At 37.6% G+C, this 20,946-nt stretch overlaps 1 protein-coding gene across 1 annotated transcript in view; it reads left to right on the top strand.

Annotated features, from left to right (window-relative positions):
• The window catches only part of LOC122423573 (C-type lectin domain family 7 member A-like), an 81,876-nt gene extending 62,340 nt beyond the window's left edge, over positions 1-19,536 (top strand). Inside the window, exons 7-9 of the mRNA XM_043440750.1 lie at positions 15,255-15,406; positions 16,261-16,367; positions 18,855-19,536. Of these exons, the coding sequence (XP_043296685.1) occupies positions 15,255-15,406; positions 16,261-16,367; positions 18,855-18,972 (377 nt within the window). The 3' untranslated portion in view covers positions 18,973-19,536. The remainder of the gene's footprint in view (positions 1-15,254; positions 15,407-16,260; positions 16,368-18,854) is intronic.
• The last annotated feature ends 1,410 nt before the right edge of the window (positions 19,537-20,946 follow it).

Below are 20,946 nucleotides of genomic sequence, written 5' to 3'. Positions count from 1 at the left end.
ATCAGTTCAATGTAATCAACTCTTTGGTTATAAACAATGATAATAAACAGTATAGATGTCTAGATTCAACTTAAAAAATGACAACTCAGAAGTTACTATTGTTGCCTTAATTTCTTAGCGATATGCCCAGCTTTCTTTTTTCAACACCATTATTCAGTTGGTAAGTTGAAGTTGCAGAATGTTACATTTATAAAGAAGCATTGAAAATGTTGATTTTCAGTACACATATAGCAGTAAGTACTTAGTAAATTCTTGTCCATAAAGCATGACATTATATGGTTGTTAATTGTTCTAGTATTTTATTAAGATATCATTTAAAAATTATTGATATCTTTAAAAAATATTTATTAACCTTCATTTCAGTTATAATACAGACTGTTATTTTATCCAGTTATTATAAGGAGAATGGATTTTGTTCCACTTTATTTCCCAGAAAACGATGGAGAGAAGACAGAGTATATGACGCTTGCACTTGTTGCTCCTGATCGGCGGACAGGTGAGAGACCTGAAGTATTTCAAGAAGAAGGTAAATATTTGCATATATATTTAGACTTCATAAGATCTTTACTTTGGAGTTTCTGTTTACAGAAGCTGTCATACGTGTATGTGTGTGTGTTTGTATTCTTATTATCCTGGTTTAAATGGAAAAGTCCTATTATTCTCCAAAACATAATCCTGGAGGATATGAAGAGAGGAAGGTTAAGAGTGAAACTGACAGTGTTAGCTTTAATAATATCTGTTTTGAAGCCTGTCTTCCTCAGACTCATTTCTATTCCATTCATAATATAATTAATCACATGCCTATTGCAAAAGAACTGCCACAAGGCCAGGTTAAGTAATATATCATCAGTACTTAGAATAGTGTCTGGTATATATGCTCAATAAATATATTTCAAATGAACTTTCATTCATTAATATCATCATTTATTTCTTCATTCAATGATTATTTTTTGCATGGAACCATGTGTTAAGCATTATGATAGGATTCATGCTGCATAGATAAAAGAGAGAAATTATGCCTTCAAGGATCTTACTGTGCAGCAAGAGAGATGGCAAGTATACAGCTCTGAACAAATGCTATATAAGAATATAAATGAGGTGATGAGAGATCAAAGAAGGATGCAGTTTTGGGTTAAGAATAAAAGTGGATTAAACAGAAAAGACTCCTTGATTGGGATAAGTCTGATGGAGAAGGAAGTGGAGGAATGTTCCAGGTGAAGATAAGGCACAGACATGTTGGGGTAATGGAACAGTAACCAGCGGGATTTGGATGGACTGAGGAGACTGAAGGCAGGGAGGCCAACCTCTTACAAGGGATCTGGGAAAGAAATCGGTGTTCAGAATACAGCTGTGGCATTAGGGATGGGAATGGGAGAACTTAGCAGAGAGACTTAATGGGGTAGAATCATCAGGTTTCTTAAATTGTAGGATGAGGGGAGTAAAAGGACAGAGAAATCAAGATGATCTCTAGGCTTTTGACTTGGGAGACTTGGTCAATTATGGTGCCATTCGACAGGATATGAAAGGCAGATGGAGGGGCCTCAAGGTGAGGAGGATAGCTTTGGACAATGTGTTTTCAATACTTGTGATGAATGTGTGAGCCTGCAGATTAGAAAACCAATAGTGTCTAAGTGTAGAAATTTGGAAGTCATCAAAGAGTCCAACACGACTGAGTGACCAACACACACACACACAGGATGTAAGGTTTGCTCTTCTTGGGCTCTAAAATCACTGCAGATGGTTACTGCAGCCATGAAATTAGAAGACGATTGCTTCTTGGCAGAAAAGTTATGACACATGTGAACAGTGTGTTAAAAAGCAAAGACATCTCTTTGTTGACAAATGTCCATATAGTGAAGGCTATAGTCTTTGCATTGGTCATGTATGGATGTGAGAGTTAGACTGTAAAGAAGGCTGAGTACCAAAGAACTGATGTTTTCAAACTGCGGTGTTGGAAAAGACTCTTGAGAATCCTTGGACAGCAAGGAGATCCAACCAGTCCATCCTAAAGGAAATCAGTCCTGAATAGTCATTGGAAGGACTGATGCTGAAGCTGAAACTCCAATACTTTGGCCACCTGATGGGAAGAACTGACTCATTTGAAAAGACCCTGGTGCTGGGAAAGATTGAAGGCAATAGGAGAAGAGGGGAACAGAGGACGAGATGGTTGGATGGCATCACTGATTCAATTGATGTGAACTTGAGCAAACTCTGGGAGATGGAGAGGGACAGGGAAGCCTGGTGTGCTGCAGTCCATGGGGTTGTGAAGAACTGGTTATGACTTGGCAAGTGAACAACAAAAGGGATGTAAGTGACAGATGAAGCCATGACAGCAGACATCACTCATCAGCGTAGTGCAGGGAACACTGCTCAATAGATTATTGTTCAATAGTCTATAATAACCTAAATGGGGAAGGAATTTGAGAAAGAATAGATACAGGTACATGCATAACTGAGTCACTTTGCTGTACACTTGAAACTAACACAGTTTTGTTAATCAACTATACTCCAATATAAAATAAAAATTTTTTAAAAAATTATGCAGATGAAGAGAAGGGGCCGAAGACAGATACTGAATACAAATCAATTGAGGATTACACACACAGGGCTTCCCTGGTGGCTCAGCAGTGAAGAATCTGCCTGCCAATGGAGGAGACACAGTTTTGATCCTTGATGTGGGAAGATCCCACGTAGCAACTAAGCCTGTGCATCACAGCTACTGAGCCTGTGCTCTCACGCCCACGAGCCACAACTACTGAAGCCTGTGTACCTAAAGCCCTTGCTTTACAAGAGGAACCAATGCAATGAGAAGCCTGTGCGCCGCAACTAGAGAGTAGCCCATGCTTGCTGCAGCTAGAGAGAAGACCATGCAGCAATGAAGAGCAAACAATGCCCCCCCAAAAAAAATTAATGAAAAAATATTGCAGATGCAAACACAAAAACAACTTGCAAGTGACATCAAGAAAACTGTGAGAAGATAGGTAGGGTGAGGAAAGTGGGTAGGCTTCAGGTTTCTTCTTTAGGACCCCACTAGGGCACTACAGGCCCCCCTGCATAAGAAAGGTAGGGTAAGGAAGATGCCTCATGACCTGCAACCAAGACATCCTGCGCGGGCTACTCAACAAGCCTCCATACCCACATGGGGACAAATTAAGTCGCTTTGCCATCAAGCACAGAGAATAGTTTCTCTACAGGGATCTTCAGCCTCCCTTAAAAGGTTTTCATAGCTATGCTTTCTTCACTTTCTTGCCAAAACTCTCCAGCAGAACACTCAGAAGCTCGCGACTGAGATCCATCTGGCTGTCTTTAAAAATAAAAAGGGGGAGAGCCAGCACATGAGATCCCACCCATGACAAGGTCATGAGGAGAAGACCTGACAGGCAAGGCGGATCGGGACTTCAGGGATTTCGAAAAGCTGCCCCGGTGCTCACCTTAAAGATGATCTCTGTCTTTCTGATGCTTGCTATATTAGACTACTCCCTAATTTCTGTGACATGGGTAGAAGGCCTTCCCCGATCTCTCTCCAAACAGAATCAACTTAGAACTTTAATGAATATGTCCCCCGGATGGTGGTATCCTATAAGATTATCCAGGATGAAAGGAGTGTTTCAATTTAGACCCCTTTGCTGGCATTCTAGCCTGCTTGGCAAATGCGTATTAATGTACACGACTACTCACAACACCTTAATCATAAACAGCATAAAGAACCTGATCACATAAAGGCCCTAATAGGCACAGAGCCCTTCAGGGGTGAGGAAGCCCTATTAGAGAACATAAAATATTATTCTAAAAGCGGTTATAGTTAAAGATTTAGAAAAATAAGAGTTCAGAATTGTTCATTTTAACCAGGAATGCTAAACAGGGGCTGCCTCATCAGAGCTGCAGAGTCTTTGTGTGGTAAACCTTTTAGATAAATTTAACTGATAACTTCTGCAAAAGGACTGACCTTTGTGTTCATTAAAGAATAGATTACGGGTGAATGAATGAATGAATCGGGTGGAGATGGAGGTGGGAGGGGGGATCGGGATGGGGAATACGTGTAACTCTATGGCTGATTCATATCAATGTATGACAAAACCCACTGAAATGTTGTGAAGTAATTAGCCTCCAACTAATAAAAAAATAAAAATAATACTAAAAAAAAAAGAATAGATTACGGAAAACAGCTTTGCAATCACCTAGGTCATAAAATGTCAATAGGCCCCATGGCCAGAAGATAAAGTACAAGACTCTCACAAAGAAGTATGCAGAAAACACCCTGGTTTCATGAAGGATAAGCTGATATAATATTAAACTATCTTCCCCCTAAAAATGTACTAACTTAGAATATAAAAGCTATGGTAAAAAATAAAGATTTGCCAGACCAAAAAAAAAAAGAAAACTGTGAGTGTTAACAGGAAGGGGGGATATCCTATTTCCTCTTATCTCACATGCAGGACTTTCTAGCTTCACAGAATAAATGGTGGATTGTCTCTCACTCTGACTCCATGCTACTTTTGTGTTTTTATTGTTTATAAGAATTTAATAATAATTTATTAATAATTTAATAATAAATTAGTAATATTAGGATAATCTGTTCTTTTAACTTTTAGGACTTGCTTTTAAAACAGTGTGAAACTATTGCTTTCTTTGTGAGAATATTTTAGACTCATTTTCCTTAACAGTTGTGGGCAGGGATGAGATTCAAAATATTCACAACCAGCATGGCACAAGCTCAACCAACCTGAAAATACACCAGTCTGTAAACATCTGCTGTATCCTAGTATCTGTTAAACGTAAAGAATTTTTCTTTAGGAATAAGTTTTGGTAAATTATATATTTCATTGAATATGCTCATTTCATCTAAATTTTCAAATAAATTGTAACCCTTTAGCACTCTGTATCTTTCTTTCCTGAGTTATTTCTTACCATTTTCTACTAAACTATAATTTTTAAAAACTTATTTAATTATTACTCACCTTTCTTTCACACTGCTCCACCACCCCCCCCCCCCCACCTCGTTGGTAATATTGGTTCCATAAGAATAAGGATTTTTGTCTTTTTTTTTTTTTAACCTGCTTTATTTCTGATGCTTAGAATAGTAGCTGGACCACATTGTGTGCTCATAAATGTTTGCTTAAATGACTAAGGCTTTTATTATCTTTGAATTCTCTTCTATTTTTTGGTCTTTTCTCCATTCCTTATATGATTAATTCCTACCTTCTTTCTTTTTATCCATGTAGTCAGGAATTTCATTAATCTTTTAAAAGAACCAGTTTTGAATGTGTAGATCCTGTTTTATGTTTATTTACTTTCTATTGAATGAATTTTGCTTATCATTTATTTTCTCCTAGTATCTTAAATTGAACTCATTTACATATACCCTTTATTAACATATACCCTTTATTTTTAAACACTAATATTTTAACCTTAATTTGCCATGTATTTTTCTACTTGGAAACAGATATATTCCCATTTTAGAAAAAAATTACTGTCAATTCCAATATCTGAGGTAAATCACCTTTGTTACTTTGGCATATTTTTCTTTTGCACATTTTTTCCCTTTGCTTGATTAGAAATAGTTCTGTATTCAATCTAGAGACTGGATTTTTTTTTTTTTAACTTAAACTGTGATCTCAATACAAATTTCTGCCTTAGTACCTTTGGACTAGTGTAGAGCTTCTACACTGTATGTATAGTGATATTGTGACTAGAGATCTATACACATGATATAGTCATTTAAAAGTGTCCTTCAATGATGTCACTAAATATATAAATATTTCAAGTTATTTTGAAAAGAATGTCATGGTTTCGAGGTCCTTTTAACTTAAAAAATTCGAAGAACTTAACCAAATATAAATTACAATGCTAGAATATTTCCTTTCTTGATGTGGTCAATTGGAGAAATGCCCTGGACTTTGTAGAATGAAACAAAAGGATAGTAAAAAATTAAAAGCAAAACCAAGTACAATTAGTTGTGTTTTATTTAAAAGTAAAGGTTAAGTGCTTACTGAGATGTGGAACCGATGATTATATATCTTTGGAGCAGTACAATGATATCCCTCTTGACTAGGTCTCAGAAATTTTCTGGGCAAAGCATAGTTACAGTCATCTTGGAATTCTCATTATAGCCCTTAACTCCTCTATTTAATAGAAACTTACAACAGGCAGGGTCCTCAGCACATTATACATATTAATCCAATAAATTCTCATAGCTAATCAATGAATTAAAGCCTGTCATTATCTTCATTTTGTATTAAAAAAAGATATAAAGAATTTAAATAACTTGCCTAACCTAAGTCACATAAATAAGTGATAGAATCAGGGTTAAACCTGGAAATCTTGGTTCTGGAACCCATGCTCTAAAATGCATGCTGAGTCTCTTTGTATCTTGACCAGAGATGTTGCCAGATTCTAAAATCTGGGTAAGCAAACCTGAGGGTGGGTGGGGCTGTGGGGGTGCAATCTGTGCTCCTGATTGTCTGGGGAACAATGTATCTTGATACCAACACATCTCACCCTGGTCTCTGTATTTTTTTCTCTGGGATAATGATTATTACTGTAATTGTCTCAATATGCTAATTAATGCTGAGGACATTTTTTTCTATAAAGCAACACAGAATAACAGGTTAAAAAGGCCTTACAGGAATGCAGGATTTCATTCTCAGCCTGAGATCCAAACAACTCAACAGATACAAAGAATTCCTGAACATGACAGAAATAAAGGTATGTGTGAGATTTTAAATTTCCATCATGCTCTGAATGTTAGACCGTTGGGAATTTTTCATGCTCTTTTAGGAGACCATAGAGAACACCGAACTATTATTGTACCTAAATTTTAATGTGTCTTCTATGAGAAAAAATGCTCTTTAATCCTATTTATTCAAACTATGCAGTGTAGAAGTAATTATCTGGATGACCTCATTGGAGATTTTGAGGGCAGTGTGGAAGAGAGAATGGCTTATTTCTTGCAGAAAGCTCAGGGTTTTTCTGACTTTCAGGGATCCAACAGGTTGGTATTCTAGACTAAACTGAGATTATTTCTCTTAGAAAAATACCTGTTTTCCTCTAAAATAGCACCTCACTTCAAGCTATCATCACAAGAAGTTGGGGGCAAAGCTCAATGCATTTTGTAGTCAGAACTGGGTTGTAGTATATTCCATCAATAAGTAACAATGTAATGGTAGACTTAAAAAACACACAATGTGAGAGTTACAAGTTAAGTTTTATTTGAGGCATAATAAGGACAGTAGCCCAGGAGACAGCACCTCAGATAACTCAGAAATTTCTCCAAAGAGACAGAAGGAAGGTCAGTATATATATGATTTTTGTGAAAGGAGAGTACATGCAGTCAGGCACATATTTTCCCAGAAGGTTTCTGCTAATCTCATGAAGATTTTGCTAGTCATGAGGAACAGTCATCACCATGAAGGATTTTAGTGCTTTTCTACATAGGAGGAGCTAGAAGAATTGGGCTTATAAAATCAGCTTCTAAAAACACCTGACTATCTGAAGACCTGTTATTTACCAGTTCACCCTCCCCCACACCCGCCACCCCCACCCCTGAGCACAGAGTTCCTCATTTCTGCTCTCCACCCTGAACTCCTTTCAGGGAGTGTTGAAAGTCAGCAGCTGCAGCTGTATAAGATTTAATCATTGTAGAGGTAGATGCCAGCAAGTACCAATTTGTAGCTGACCTATCAATAGGGTGTCATCACTCACCTAGAGCCAGACATCCTGGAATGTGAAGTCAAGTGGGCCTTAGAAAGCATCACTACGAACAAAGCTAGTGGAGGTGATGGATTTCTAGCTGAGCTATTTCAAATCCTGAAAGATGATGCCGTGAAAGTGCTGCACTCAATATGCCAGCAAATTTGGAAAACTCAGCAGTGGCCACAGGACTGGAAAAGGTCAGTTTTCATTCCAACCCCAAAGAATGCTCAAACTACCACACAATTGCGCTCATCTCACACGCCAGTAAAGTAATGCTCAAAATTCTCCAAGCCAGGCTTCAGCAATACGTGAACCGTGAACTTCGAGATGTTCAAGCTGGTTTTAGAAAAGGCAGAGGAACCAGAGATCAAATTGCGAATATCTGCTGGATCATCGAAAAAGCGAGAGAGTTCCAGAACAACATCTATTTCTGCTTTATTGACTATGCCAAAGCCTTTGACTGTGTGGACCACAATAAACTGTGGAAAATTTTTAAAGAAATGGGAATACCAGACCACGTGACCCACTTCTTGAGAAACCTGTATGCAGGTCAGGAAGCAAGAGTTAGAACTGAACATGGACCAACAGTCTGGTTCCAAACAGAAAAAGGAGTACGTCAAGCTGCATATTGTCACCCTGCCTATTTAACTTATATGCAGAGTACATCTTGAGAAACACTGGGCTGGAAGAAGCACAAGCTGGAATCAAGATTGCCAGGAGAAATATCAATAATGTCAGATATGCAGATGACACCACCCTTATGGAAGAAAGTGAAGAGGAACTAAAAAGCCTCTTGATAAAAGTGAAAGAGGAGAGTGAAAAAGTTGGCTTAAGGCTCAACATTCAGAAACCTAAGATCATGGCATCTGGTCCCATCACTTCATGGGAAATAGATGGGGAAACAGTGGAAGCAGTGTCAGACTTTAATTTTGGGGGCTCCAAAATCACTGCAGATGGTGATTTCAGCCATGAAATTAAAAGACACTTACTCCTTGGAATGAGAGTTATGATCAACCTAGATAGCAGAGACATTACTTTGCCAACAAAGGTCCGTCTAGTCAAGGCTATGGTTTTTCCAGTGGTCATGTATGGATGTGAGAGTTGGACTGTGAAGAAAGCTGAGTGCCAAAGAATTGATGCTTTTGAACTATGGTGTTGGAGAAGACTGTTGAGAGTCCCTTGGACAGCAAGGAGATCCAACCAGTCCATCCTAAAGGAGATCAGTCCTGGGTGTTCATTGGAAGGACTGATGTCGAAGCTGGGATGGTCTTAATCCCTGTCTCCTGTACAATGTCATGAACCTCTGTCCATATTTCATCAGGCACTCTGTCTATCAGATTTAGTCCCTTAAATCTATTTCTCACTTTCACTATAATCATAAGGGATTTGACTTAGGTCATTCCTGAATGGTCTAGTGGTTTTCCCTACTTTCTTCAATTTAAGTCTGAATTTGGCAATAAGGAGTTCATGATCTGAGCCACAGTCAGCTCCCGGTCTTGATTTTGCTGACTGTATAGAGCTTCTCCATCTTTGGTTGCAAAGTACATAATTAATCTGATTTTGGTGTTGACCATCTGGTGATGTCCATGTGTAGAGTCTTCTCTTGTGTTGTTGGAAGAGGGTGTTTGCTATGTGTTAGAATATGGTATTTATCTTTCTCTTTCTGACTCACTTCAGTATGTATAATAGGTTCTAGGTTCACACACCCCATTATAACTGTCTCAAATGTGTTCCTTTTTATGGCTGAGGAATATTCCATTGTGTATATATACCACTACTTCTTTATCCATTCATCTGTCAGTGGACATCTAGGTTGCTTCCATGTTCTAACTACTGTAAATAGCACTGCAATGAACATGTGTCTCATTCAATTTTGGCTTCCTCAGGGTATATGCCTATGAGTAGGATTCCTGGATCATACGGTGGTTTTATTCCTAGTTTATTAAGGAAGTTCCATACAGACTTCCATAGTGGCTGTATCAATTTATATTCCCCCAACAGTGCAAGAGTGTTCTCTCTTCTCCACACCCTCTTCAGCACTTACTGTTTGTAGACTTTTTGATGAGGGCCATTCTGACTGGTGTGAGGTGATATCTCATTGTAGTTTTGATTTTCATTTCTCTAATAATGAGCAAAGTTGAGCATCTTTTCATGTGTTTGTTAGCCATCTGTATGTCTTCTTTGGAGAAATGTCTGTTTATGTGATCTTCCCACTTTTTGATTGGATTGTTTGTTTTTCTGGTATTGAGTTGTATGAGCTACTTGTATATTTTGGGAATTAATCCTTTGTCAGTTATTTCATTTTCTATTATTTTCTCCCATTCTGAGGGTTTTCTTTTCACCTTGCTTATAGTTTTCTTTGCTGTGCAAAAGCTTTTAAGTTGAATCAGGTCCCTCTTGTTTACTTTTATTTTTATTTCTGTTACTGTAGGAGGTGGATCATAGAGGATCTTGCTTTGATTTATGTCATTGAGTGTTCTGCTTATGTTTTCCTTTAAGAGTTTTATAGTTTCTGGTCTTACATTTAGGTCTTTAATCCATTTTGAGTTTATTTTTCTGTATGGTGTGAGGAAGTATTCTAATTTCATTCTTTTGCTTGTAGCTGTCCATTTTCCCCATCACCATTGATTGAACAGGCTGTCTTTGCCCCAGTGCATATTCTTGCCTTTTTTGTCAAAAATAAGGTACCCATAGGTGTATGGGTTTATTTCTGAGTTTTCTCTCTTGTTCCATTGGTCTATATTTCTGTTTTTGTGCCATTACCATAGTGTCTTGATGACTATAGCTTTGTAGTATAACCTGAAGTCAGGAAGCTTGCTTCCTCCAGCTCCATTCTTCTTTCTCAAGACTGCTGTGGCTGTTTGGCGTCTTTTGTGTTTCCATATGAATTGTGAAATTTTTTATTCTAGTTCTGTGAAAAATGCCATTGGTAATTTGATAGAGATTGCATTGAATCTGTAGATTGCATTTGGTAGCATGGTCATTTTCACAATATTGATTCTTCCTACCCAGGAACATGGGCTCTCTCTCCATCTGTTTATGTCATCTTTGATTTCTTTTATCAGTGTCTTATAATTTTCTGTGTACAGTTCTTTCATCTCCTTAGGTAAGTTTATTCCTAGATATTTAATTCTTTTTCTTGCAATGGTGAGTGGGATTGATTCCTTAGTTGTTCTTTCTGATTTTTCACTGTTAGTATATAGAAATGCAAGTGATTTCTTCCCTTAGTCTTTCAGTTGAATCTTGACTAGGTCTTAATTGACTGTAGTAATTAGTATTTCTTAGTTCTATGTTTATTGACTCAGAGACACTCTCTTACGACATGCCTCCTCTGAATACCAACTAAGATGGGATCCAGCAGTCATCTAAATTTTAAAATCAATATTGTTATTATTGGTATTTTTTTTTCTACTGTAGAAGTAATAAGACTTAAGAGGAAGTAGGAAATGGAAACCTACTGCAGTATTCTTGTCTGGAATATTCCATGGACAGAGGAGCCTGGAGGACTACAGTTCATGGGGTCACAAAGACATGACTGAACACACATGCACAGTTCCAAATAAGGGAAATATCATGCATATTGTAAGATAAGAATGAATGGATTGGTGATTTAAAAAAAATAAATGTTACTTTGGAAAGAAAAGGAAAAATTACATCCCCTTCCCCTCATTTCCCTTACATCTCCAAATAATGTTTAAATTGGGAGCACCAATGATTGAAAAACAGAGGCAAATACTTCTAATAGATGGTAAGCTTTTTTAAAAAAATAAGTGAAATGATACCCCTGTGAACTGAGTGGGTTACAATAGCTATTTCATGAAAGTGCTAATTCATTTTTAACCTGTATGCCTTTGTGAGACAAAAGCTCAGATAATATTACCTAGATTGTAGCCTTGCACCACTTTATCTTCAGTTTACACATTCTTTTGACAGTGTTCCAAGCAGCATCTTCTGGATGTATTGTGGCAGTAATACTAGGAATTATATGTGTCATCCTTTTGGGAATATCAGGAGTTTTTGCTTCTAAGTGTAAGTGTTCTACAGAAACTTGATTCCCTTTTTACTTATTTATTTTTTAATTGGAGTATAATTGCTTTACAGAATTTTCTTGTTTTCTGTCAAACCTCAATATGAATCAGCCATAGGTATAATACATATATCCCCTCCGTTTTGAACCTCCCTCCCATCTGCCTCCCAAATCCTCCCCCCACCACCTCCCCGAGCTGCCCCAGGTTGATACAGAGGCCCTGTTTGAGTTTCTTAGCCATTCAGCAAATTCCCATTGGCTATCTTTTTTACATATGGTAATGTAAGTTTCCATGTTACTCTTTCCATACATCTCACCCTCTTCTCCCCTCTCCCCATGTCCATAAGTCTATTCTCTATGTCTGTTTCTCCATTGTTGCCCTGTAAGTAAATTCTTCAGTACCATTTTTCTAGATTCTGTACGGGTGTGTTAGAATATGATAACATGATATTTATCTCTCTCTTTCTGATGTACTTCACTCTGTGTAATAAGTTCTAGGTTCATCCACCTCAGAACTGACTCAAACCCATTCCTTTTTATGGCTGAGTAATATTTCCTTGTGTATATATATCACAACTCCTTTATCCACTCATCTGTCGATGTACATCTAGGTTTCTTCCATGATCCAGCTATTGTAAATAGTGCTGCAGTGAACAATGGGATACATGTGTCTTTTTCAATTTTGGTTTCCTCAGGGTATATGCCTAGAAGTGGGATTGCTGGGTCATATGGTGTTTTTATTCCTCATTTTTTAAGGACTCTCCATACCATCTTCCATAGTGGTTGTATCAATTTACATTCCCCCCAACTGTGCAAGAGGTTCCCTTTCCTCCACACCTTCTCCAGCATTTATTGTTTGTAGACTTTTTGATGGCAGCCATTCTGACTGGTGTGAGGTGATATTTCATTGTGGGTTTGATTTGCATTTCTTTGATAATGAGTGATGTTGAGCATCTTTTCATGTGTTTGTTAGCCATCTGTATGTCTTCTTTGGAGAAATGTCTGTTTAGGTCTTTTTCCCATGTTTTGATTAGGTTGAGAAACTTCATTCTTTATGTTAAATTTTATCTAAATGTTTTGTCTTTTCCTAAAAGGAGAGCCAAGATTAAATCTAATGAGATAATCAAACTCTGACATCAGAAACATTCTTATTTCCAGATGTTTCTCAGGACTTGAGAGAATAATATTCATGAATCCAAAGAAGAAATTCTTTTTAAAGATTAAATTTAATCTTTAGTTTTTAATAGTTGTTTATGTGGAATATAAGTGACATCCAATATTGTGTTAGTTTCAGGTGATATTTGCATGGCTTCCCAGGTGGCACTTGTGTTAAAGAACCTGCCTGCCAATGCAGGAGACAAAAGAGACATGGGTTCGATCCTTGGGTCAGGAAGATCCCCTGGAGGAGGAAATGGCAACCCTCTCCAGTATTCTTGCCTGAAGAATCCCGTGGACAGAGGAGCCTGGCAGGCTCATGGGGTCACAAAGAGTCAGACACAACTGAGTGACTAAACAACAACACAGCCTTTTCAGATTGCTGTTTAGTCTTGTGAAGGGGACTAAAGTCAAGAATGAACTATCTTGACATTAGATGATTTCAGTCTCTCACAGTTTCTAAGATATGAGAAACAAAATTGAAATTATGGGAGAAGATTTTTAATTTTTTTCTGATTTTTAATATTATATATATTTTCTTCATTTTGAAAATGAAAATTTTAGTGTAACAAGTTTATATTTTACCTGTTAAACTAAGTGTCTTCTGCTGATGATTTTCAGATTTTCAAAATTCTTTTAATTATCAGAACATGTTGGATAATGACACACAGGAACATGAGAAGTCCAGGACTCCTATGAAAAATAAATGCTTTTCAAAGGATCAGTTAAACTCAGGTATGTAGTAACATATAAGAACTCATAATTAAAAGTTGGTTAATGAGTTATTGCCAGGCAATCTCCATTGTATTATTAAAGTCATGATCTACAAAAGTGAAGTATGGTAGAGGTATTTTTCATTCAAGAAGATACAATTTCTTGCCACATGGTCTGCCTGCATTTTTGAACTGGAGAGAATAAAAATTTAGTAGTTTCTGTTTATTGGTCTGTCAGTTAACTGACTTTGCAAATAAGAAGTAAAATAATTTTTGAGTTTCTTTCAGAGTCATATCAATCAGCAAAGGAAATCTTTCAGTACATTTAATTTATATGGTATGCATAGGATATAGTATAATTGCTTAGTAGTTTCTTACTTCTTTATAAGACAGTATTTTCCCCTGACCCTTTGTGAAATGATACTGTCTTATGGCACTTCCCAGGTGGCTCAGCGGTAAAGAATCCGCCTGCCAATGCGGGAGATGCATGTTTGATTGTTTGGTCTGGAAGACCTGGAGAAGGAAATGGTCACCCATTCCAGTATTCTTGCCTGGGAAATCCCATGGACCCAGGAGCCTGACAGGCTTATTTGGGTTGCATGGGGTTGCAAAAACAGTCGGGTAAAGCTTAAGGGACCAAATAGCAACAACTGTCCTATGTATCACTTTGCTAAGTCAAGTCCGTTGAAACATATCCCAACTTCTGACTTGTTTGTATAGGTAAAATTCACCTTGCAAGCAATCCCACCCTCTCTCTCAAAGTCATGGATAACCTGAAAATTCAGAGAGCTTCCCTGAAGTTTCTCCAGGCCAACAGTGAATTCAATAAGACTCTTTTCTATATCCATCTACCAGTTGTGATAAGCACTCTGGTGGGACTTTAATCTTCTGTCTGTTTTGCATATCACCAGCAACTCTTTGCTTAAAATATTCTTGCTAGAATATAATTTAGTTACTTTGGTTTTGTCTTCTATGAAAATAAAGATGCTTTTTTTAGTAACTACATTTTTTTTCTTGCATTTTCAGATGGCAAAATTTGATGGGTTGGAGAAAGGAGAAATGGATTATTTTCTTTATTTAAACTAATAATTGCTGTTGTGGTTTAGTCACTAAGTCGTGTCCAACTGTTTGCAACCTCATGGACTGTATCCCACCAGGTTCCTCTGTCCATGGGTTTTCGCAGGCAAGAATACTGCAGTGGGTTGCCATTTCTTCATCCAGGGGAACTTCTTGACCCAGGGGTTGAATCCATGTCTCTTTTGTCTCCTGCACTGGCGTGCGAATTCTTTACCACTGACCCACTGGGGAAGCCCAAACTAATAATCGCTGTACTTTGATAAAACTAGAGAGTTCCTGGAGGAAAAACATTGTTAGTATTGATACAAAAATTAAATATCAAAACCAATACAGTTTTTACGCTCTTAAATATTTACTACTTCTGCATTCCTGTCCTGGTGCCCGTGGCATCTTGGAGAAAACTTTGCAGAAAAAGAAAAGTACCCTTTCCCTCTCAATGACAGATAACGTTATTTTGCCTTTTGAGTTAGCAATGATGTCCTCAGAGCTCATGGAAAGTAATAAGACCTGTAGAGCTGGGAAGGATGCCTGGAGCAAATCTTTCCAGGAAAAGAATTAGACAAACTTAAAAACTTTTTTTTTTTTTAAAGAAAATAACAGGGAAGAATACAAAAACAAATGGTCTTGCTGTGAAGAGAAATGCTACTATTTTTCTGATATACTTAAAACCTTCGAAGAGAGTCGGAAATTCTGCTCCAACCAGGGCTCCCATCTGTTGAAGATAGAAGATGAGGATGAACAGGTAATGAGTTCTGAAGTTGGAAATTTTTCCCATATTTTTTTGTACACAAGAGAAAATTGCTAATAATTTTTTAAAGAACATCTGAAAATTGTGTGTTTGTTAAATGACAATGACTTGTCTTTTCAAGTCAAGTAGAAACCTTTGTAGTAAATAAAAAGAAATCCTTGTTGGTGGGAATTAGTGTCTCAGTTTTAGCTCTGTCTCAGAAAAAATATTAAGTTCTGGTAACGATGCTCTGTGTCTGCTCTAGGAAGCAAACTGAGGTTTCTGAACAAAAAGGCGTCTCTCATGAAACCATCATGGGAGTTGCCCTCTTTTTCATGTTGCTCTGTTTTGAAGTCCTTTTATAATAATGGATCTTTTAATATGTTGATACTTTTGGCACATATTGGAGTGGGTAGCCCTTCCCTTCTCCAGGGGATCTTCCCAACGCAGGGATCAAACCCACATCTCTTGTGTTTCCTTCCACCAGGGCAGCCCAAGGAATGATTAGGCAACAATAAACAACCCTAGTTGAAAATGTAAAGAAAATGTTATGTTAAAAATCAAATTATAGTTGTTTGTGTTCACATTCTTTTCTTTTTATTTTGTATCGGGGTGTAGCCAATTAACACACAATGTTGTGGCAGTTTCAGATGAACAGCAAAGGGACTCAGCCATAACTCTACACATGCACTCTCTCCCATACTTCCCTCTCACTCAGGCTGCCACATGACATTGAGCAGAGGTCCATGTTCTAGGTCCTTCTTAGTTATCCATTTTAAATATGGCAGTGTGTGTTCATGTTATTTTCATTTTTTATTGCTAAAAAAGAGACTAGGGATTAAATTACATGTAGGGTTCTTCCTCCACAGGAATTTATTCAGTCTTTGGTGTCTTATTTTTCTTGGATTGGATTATCTCGAAAAGGAATTGTCAGCCCCTGGAAGTGGGAAGATGGTTCTTTGCTAGAAAATAAACTGTAAGTATCCAAAATACTTGAAAGCTCCAGCTTACTTGTTAACTCTGGAAATGAATTGCATAGATGAGTTTCACTAAGCAAGGTTTCTGACCACGAGAGCAATTCTAAGACTAATTTTAATTTTGTAAAATATCCTTGGCATTAGAAAAAACACTGCTGACTTCCATGCTTCTGTACTTGTATTCATGTGGTTTCCTCAACCAGTAATACTTTCAGTTAAAATTTGTTTTCTCTTTGAAGTCATTCTTGATCTCCTGCTTTGAAATTAGTTCCCCTTTTATGCTCCTAAATAGCATTTTGTTTTCTTTTACCATCTCACATCCAATCTAGAATATTCTGTCTCTCATCTTTTGTTAATCCACAGCACAAAACACATAATACTTGATGGTTGCTTAGCAATTTAAAAATTATCAATATGGATATGAATGAATTTTCTAGGCATAAATAGAGGGTAGCTGGAAATGTAGGGTTTCAGTGACTAGTTGCTGTTGTTGTTGTTTTAGTAGCTAGGTTGTTGTGACTCTGAGACCCCATAGACTGTATACCGCCAGTCTCCTCTGTCCATGGGATTTCCCACGCAAGAATATTGGAGTGGCTTGCCATTTCCCCCCTGCCCCCTCACCCAGGGGATCTACCCCATCCAGGTATCGAACCCATTTCTCCTGCATTGGCAGGCAGATTCTTTACTGCTTGACCACCAGGGAAGCCCTCAATGACTACTTCCATCATCTAAATCAAACATCTTCACTGTTTACCTAGATTTCTTCACTGTCTAGCAAAGCCCATTTCATATTACAAATAAGTATACACCATTAAGAAACAATCTGAAAATGAATTGGCTTGGACTTGGTGTACTATGTTTTTCCTCATTTTTCATGATGAGTTTTCTATCATAATCTTTAAGATTATATCCTTTTTTTCTCCACAGATACTATTAATAAATTAATTAAAAAGTCTTAACAACTATCAATGACAGAGATGGGCTGAGGACTAGGTCACCTACTTCTGAATTTGGTCCTTTTTACACTACACTAGTATTTAGAGTACTTTTTTATTTGCTATAATAAAGGTTTGTTCCAAATTTGCAGTTAATCACATGAGATACACTCTTTTATATTTCTGCACAGTTGCACATAGTATATCCTTTGTCTGGATTATCTCTAGTTCCACTCTTCATCTGGTTATATCCTAATCATTAATTTATTTTATTTTTAGTTGCTTGGTAGCTCAGTCAGTAAAGAATCTGCCTGCAATGCAGGAGACCAGGGTTTGATCTCCGGGTCAGGAAGATCTGCTGGAGAAGGAAATGGCAACCCACTCCAGTATTCTTGCCTGGAAAATCCTATGGACAGAGGAGCCTGGCGGGCTACAGTTCATGGGGTTGGAAGAGTTGGAGATGGCTTAGTGACTAAACCACCACCACTGTAGTTGCTTTACGATGCTGTGTTAGTTTCTACTGCACAGAGAAGTCAGTCAGCTATGTATATACACGTAAATCTCACATCAACACAAATTCCCTCCTTTTTGGATTTCTTTTCCATTTAGGTCACCACGGAGCATGGAGGAGGGTTCCCTGTGTTATACAGGAGGTTCTTATTAGTGACTTATTTTATAAATAGTAGGAATAGTGTATGTATGTCAGTCCCAACCTCCCAATTCATCCCACCCAGCCCCCTTTCCCCTTTGGAGTCCATATGTTTGTTCTCTACTTCTGTTTCTCTATTTCTACCTTGTAAATAAGATCATCTTTACCAATCTTTTCAGATTCCATATATGTGTGTTAATGTACAATATACATTTTTTTTCTGACTTTCTTCATTGTGTATGACAGTCTCTAGGTCTATTCATGTCTCTACAAATGGTCCAATTTCATTGTTTTTTATAGCTGAGTAATATTCTATGGTATACATGTACTATATCTTGTTTATCCATTCCTCTGTTGATGGACATTTATTTTATTTCCACATCCTGGCTACTGTAAATAATGCTACAATGATATTTGGGTGCATACATCTTTTTGAATTATGGTTTTCTCTGGATCACTAATTTATGTGATAATTATATCATTTGTTTATTTGTGCATACATTGATCTAATCATCCATAAACCATGCATCACATTCTGTGTAGGGGTTCTGCCCTAAGTGGCATGTCTTCCTTAAGATTCAGTTAAATTCTTCCCACAGCAAAACTGTGTTCCTTGGCAAACTCTTTCCCCTTGTCTGAGTTAGAATCCACTCTCCTGTGCCAAATGAATGCATCCTTCCCTCTCTTTGTGTAAACTCCTTGGGGACTGAAATAGATTTTTCTCTGTATCTGTATTCCAGAATCTTGTTAATACGATAATACTTTAGAAATGTTTGTTAAGTGAATAAACAGAGGGATAGCTAAACATATAACTGCCTCCTTGTTTATAGTAGTATATCTACTGGAAATATGATTTATGTCTGAATATTAGACTCCATTTTTCTTTTTCCCCTCTTTAACAGAAATCTGCAGAATTCAAACATAAACAACAACAACTGTGCATATGTTGCAGCAAACAAAGTAGCTGCCTCAGTGTGCACCAAGCGGTTTTTCTTTATTTGTGAGAAGAATTATACTTAATGTTGATCTCAAACTGGCAGAAGAGAAATGAGGTAGTCGACATCCTGGTGCATCTACCTCTTACCTGCACCATGCAAGTAAATATCGTGTGTTCCTGACTCTGGTCTGTTTGTTAAGTTAACTGCATATGTAAAATAACTTGTAATTTGATGTAGATACTTCGAATGTCGGAGCTTCATCTGCATGGGGAGGAGGTTGACAAGCACCTTCTTTGACTTGATTTCAAGGGGAATTAATTTTGATGGAAAGATGAAGAGTTAATTCAGAAACTATTAGTGATATTCTTTTCCCCTCTATTTTGGCTGGATTTTCTGGCAACATATGGTATCCCTCATATATATTGTGAAGAAATAGCCCATACACTGAGCAATTTTTTTTAACATATTCAGGAAATCAAGATGAAACATGATATGACTATGTACATCCATTTTTATTTTTCTGAGAAGTGTATTTGTACTTTGAGAGAGGATGAGTCATTTCTGCATTTTCACTTTATCACTTTAAAAATTCATGAATTTCACAATTAATGTAAGAATTCATAGTTAAAAAAAATTTTAAAAAAATTGAAGCACATTGAATAAAAACTGATTCCATAATCCTTTCTCCTAATTTTTTTACCTTTCCACTTACACTGTTAACATTTTGGCTTGTATCTTTCCAGACAGTTTTGACTAGTGTTTTGCTGTAGATAGTGTTACATGAAACTTTATTACATATACATCTCTGTGAATGTATTTGAATATTCTATAAAGTAGAAATAGAGAAGAGAAACTTCCATGTCAAATAGTATTCATCTTATAAATCCTCAAGTATAGATACCATCTACAAAAGCTGTTAATTAGTACCCACACATACAATACATGTATACCTTTCTTCAAACCCTTACTAATATATTATATTATCAATTTTTAATAGGCACAAATGTTCTTTTATTATTGTTTTAACTAACACTTCCAATATTACCTGTATCCATTCTCCTCCAAACTGCCCTCCCCCTTAGGCTGCCATATAACATTTAGCAGAGTTTCCTGTGCTATATAGTAGGTCCTGTTGGTTATCCATTTTAAATATAGCAGTGTGTACATGTCAATCCCAAACTCCCTAACTATTCCTGTAGAATTCAAATATTTTAAAGCAGAGTCTCTCACAGAAGACCAATTAGCAGCTGCTTACAGACAACACATTAAGACAAAAATCCCAGAAGACAGGGCAGAGGCTCAAGTACTCCACTGGTTCACAGAGATGGAGAAGGATTGCATAGAAGGATGAGAAGAATGGTCACAGTCTGACCTCTTGTCCCTCCCCCAGGTCAGCACTGCAGAGGGTCTTCCTGAACCTACAGCTTCTCCCAGTGGGTAAAAGAGAGCCCTGGGTGGACATCCAGCTCCCCAGCATTGTGGGTCACTTCCTGCTTGCATCAAGAAGATGCAAGAATCTGTGGGGCTTCAGCATGGACACCAGATTGGAACAGAGAAAGGACATGGAGCTTAGTGCTGGAGCAAGCAGCACTTGCATCTCGGCAGGCCATACTTCTCCTCACAGTGGTGCCTGAGTAGAGATCCCAGCCAGCAGCTGAGTCCATTTGTACAGGGGCTTCCCTGGTGGCTCAGATGGTAAGGAATCTCCCTGCAATGCAGGAGACCTGGATTTGATCCCTGGGTGGGAAGATCCCCTGAAGGAGGGCATGTGTTCTTGCTTTCTCCAGTATTCTTGCCTGGAGAATCCCCATGGACAAAGGAGCCTGGTTGGCTAGAGTCCATTGGGTTGCCAACAGTCAGACACAACTGAGCGACTAAGTGCACACACACACACACACACACGCACACACACACACACCCCAACCTCCGGGATCTAATGTCTGATGACCCCAAGTGGAACTGATGTAATAATAAGAGAAATAAAGTGCACAATAAATGCAATGGGCTTGAATCATTTTGAAACCATCCCCTCCACCCCAGTCCATGAAAAATTGTC

The sequence above is a fragment of the Cervus canadensis genome, chromosome 21 (genome assembly GCF_019320065.1).
Source record: "Cervus canadensis isolate Bull #8, Minnesota chromosome 21, ASM1932006v1, whole genome shotgun sequence".
Taxonomy (NCBI): Eukaryota; Metazoa; Chordata; class Mammalia; order Artiodactyla; family Cervidae; genus Cervus; species Cervus canadensis.
The sequence above is the reverse complement of the archived record's forward strand: the minus strand, read 5'-3'. Positions and strand labels throughout refer to the sequence as shown.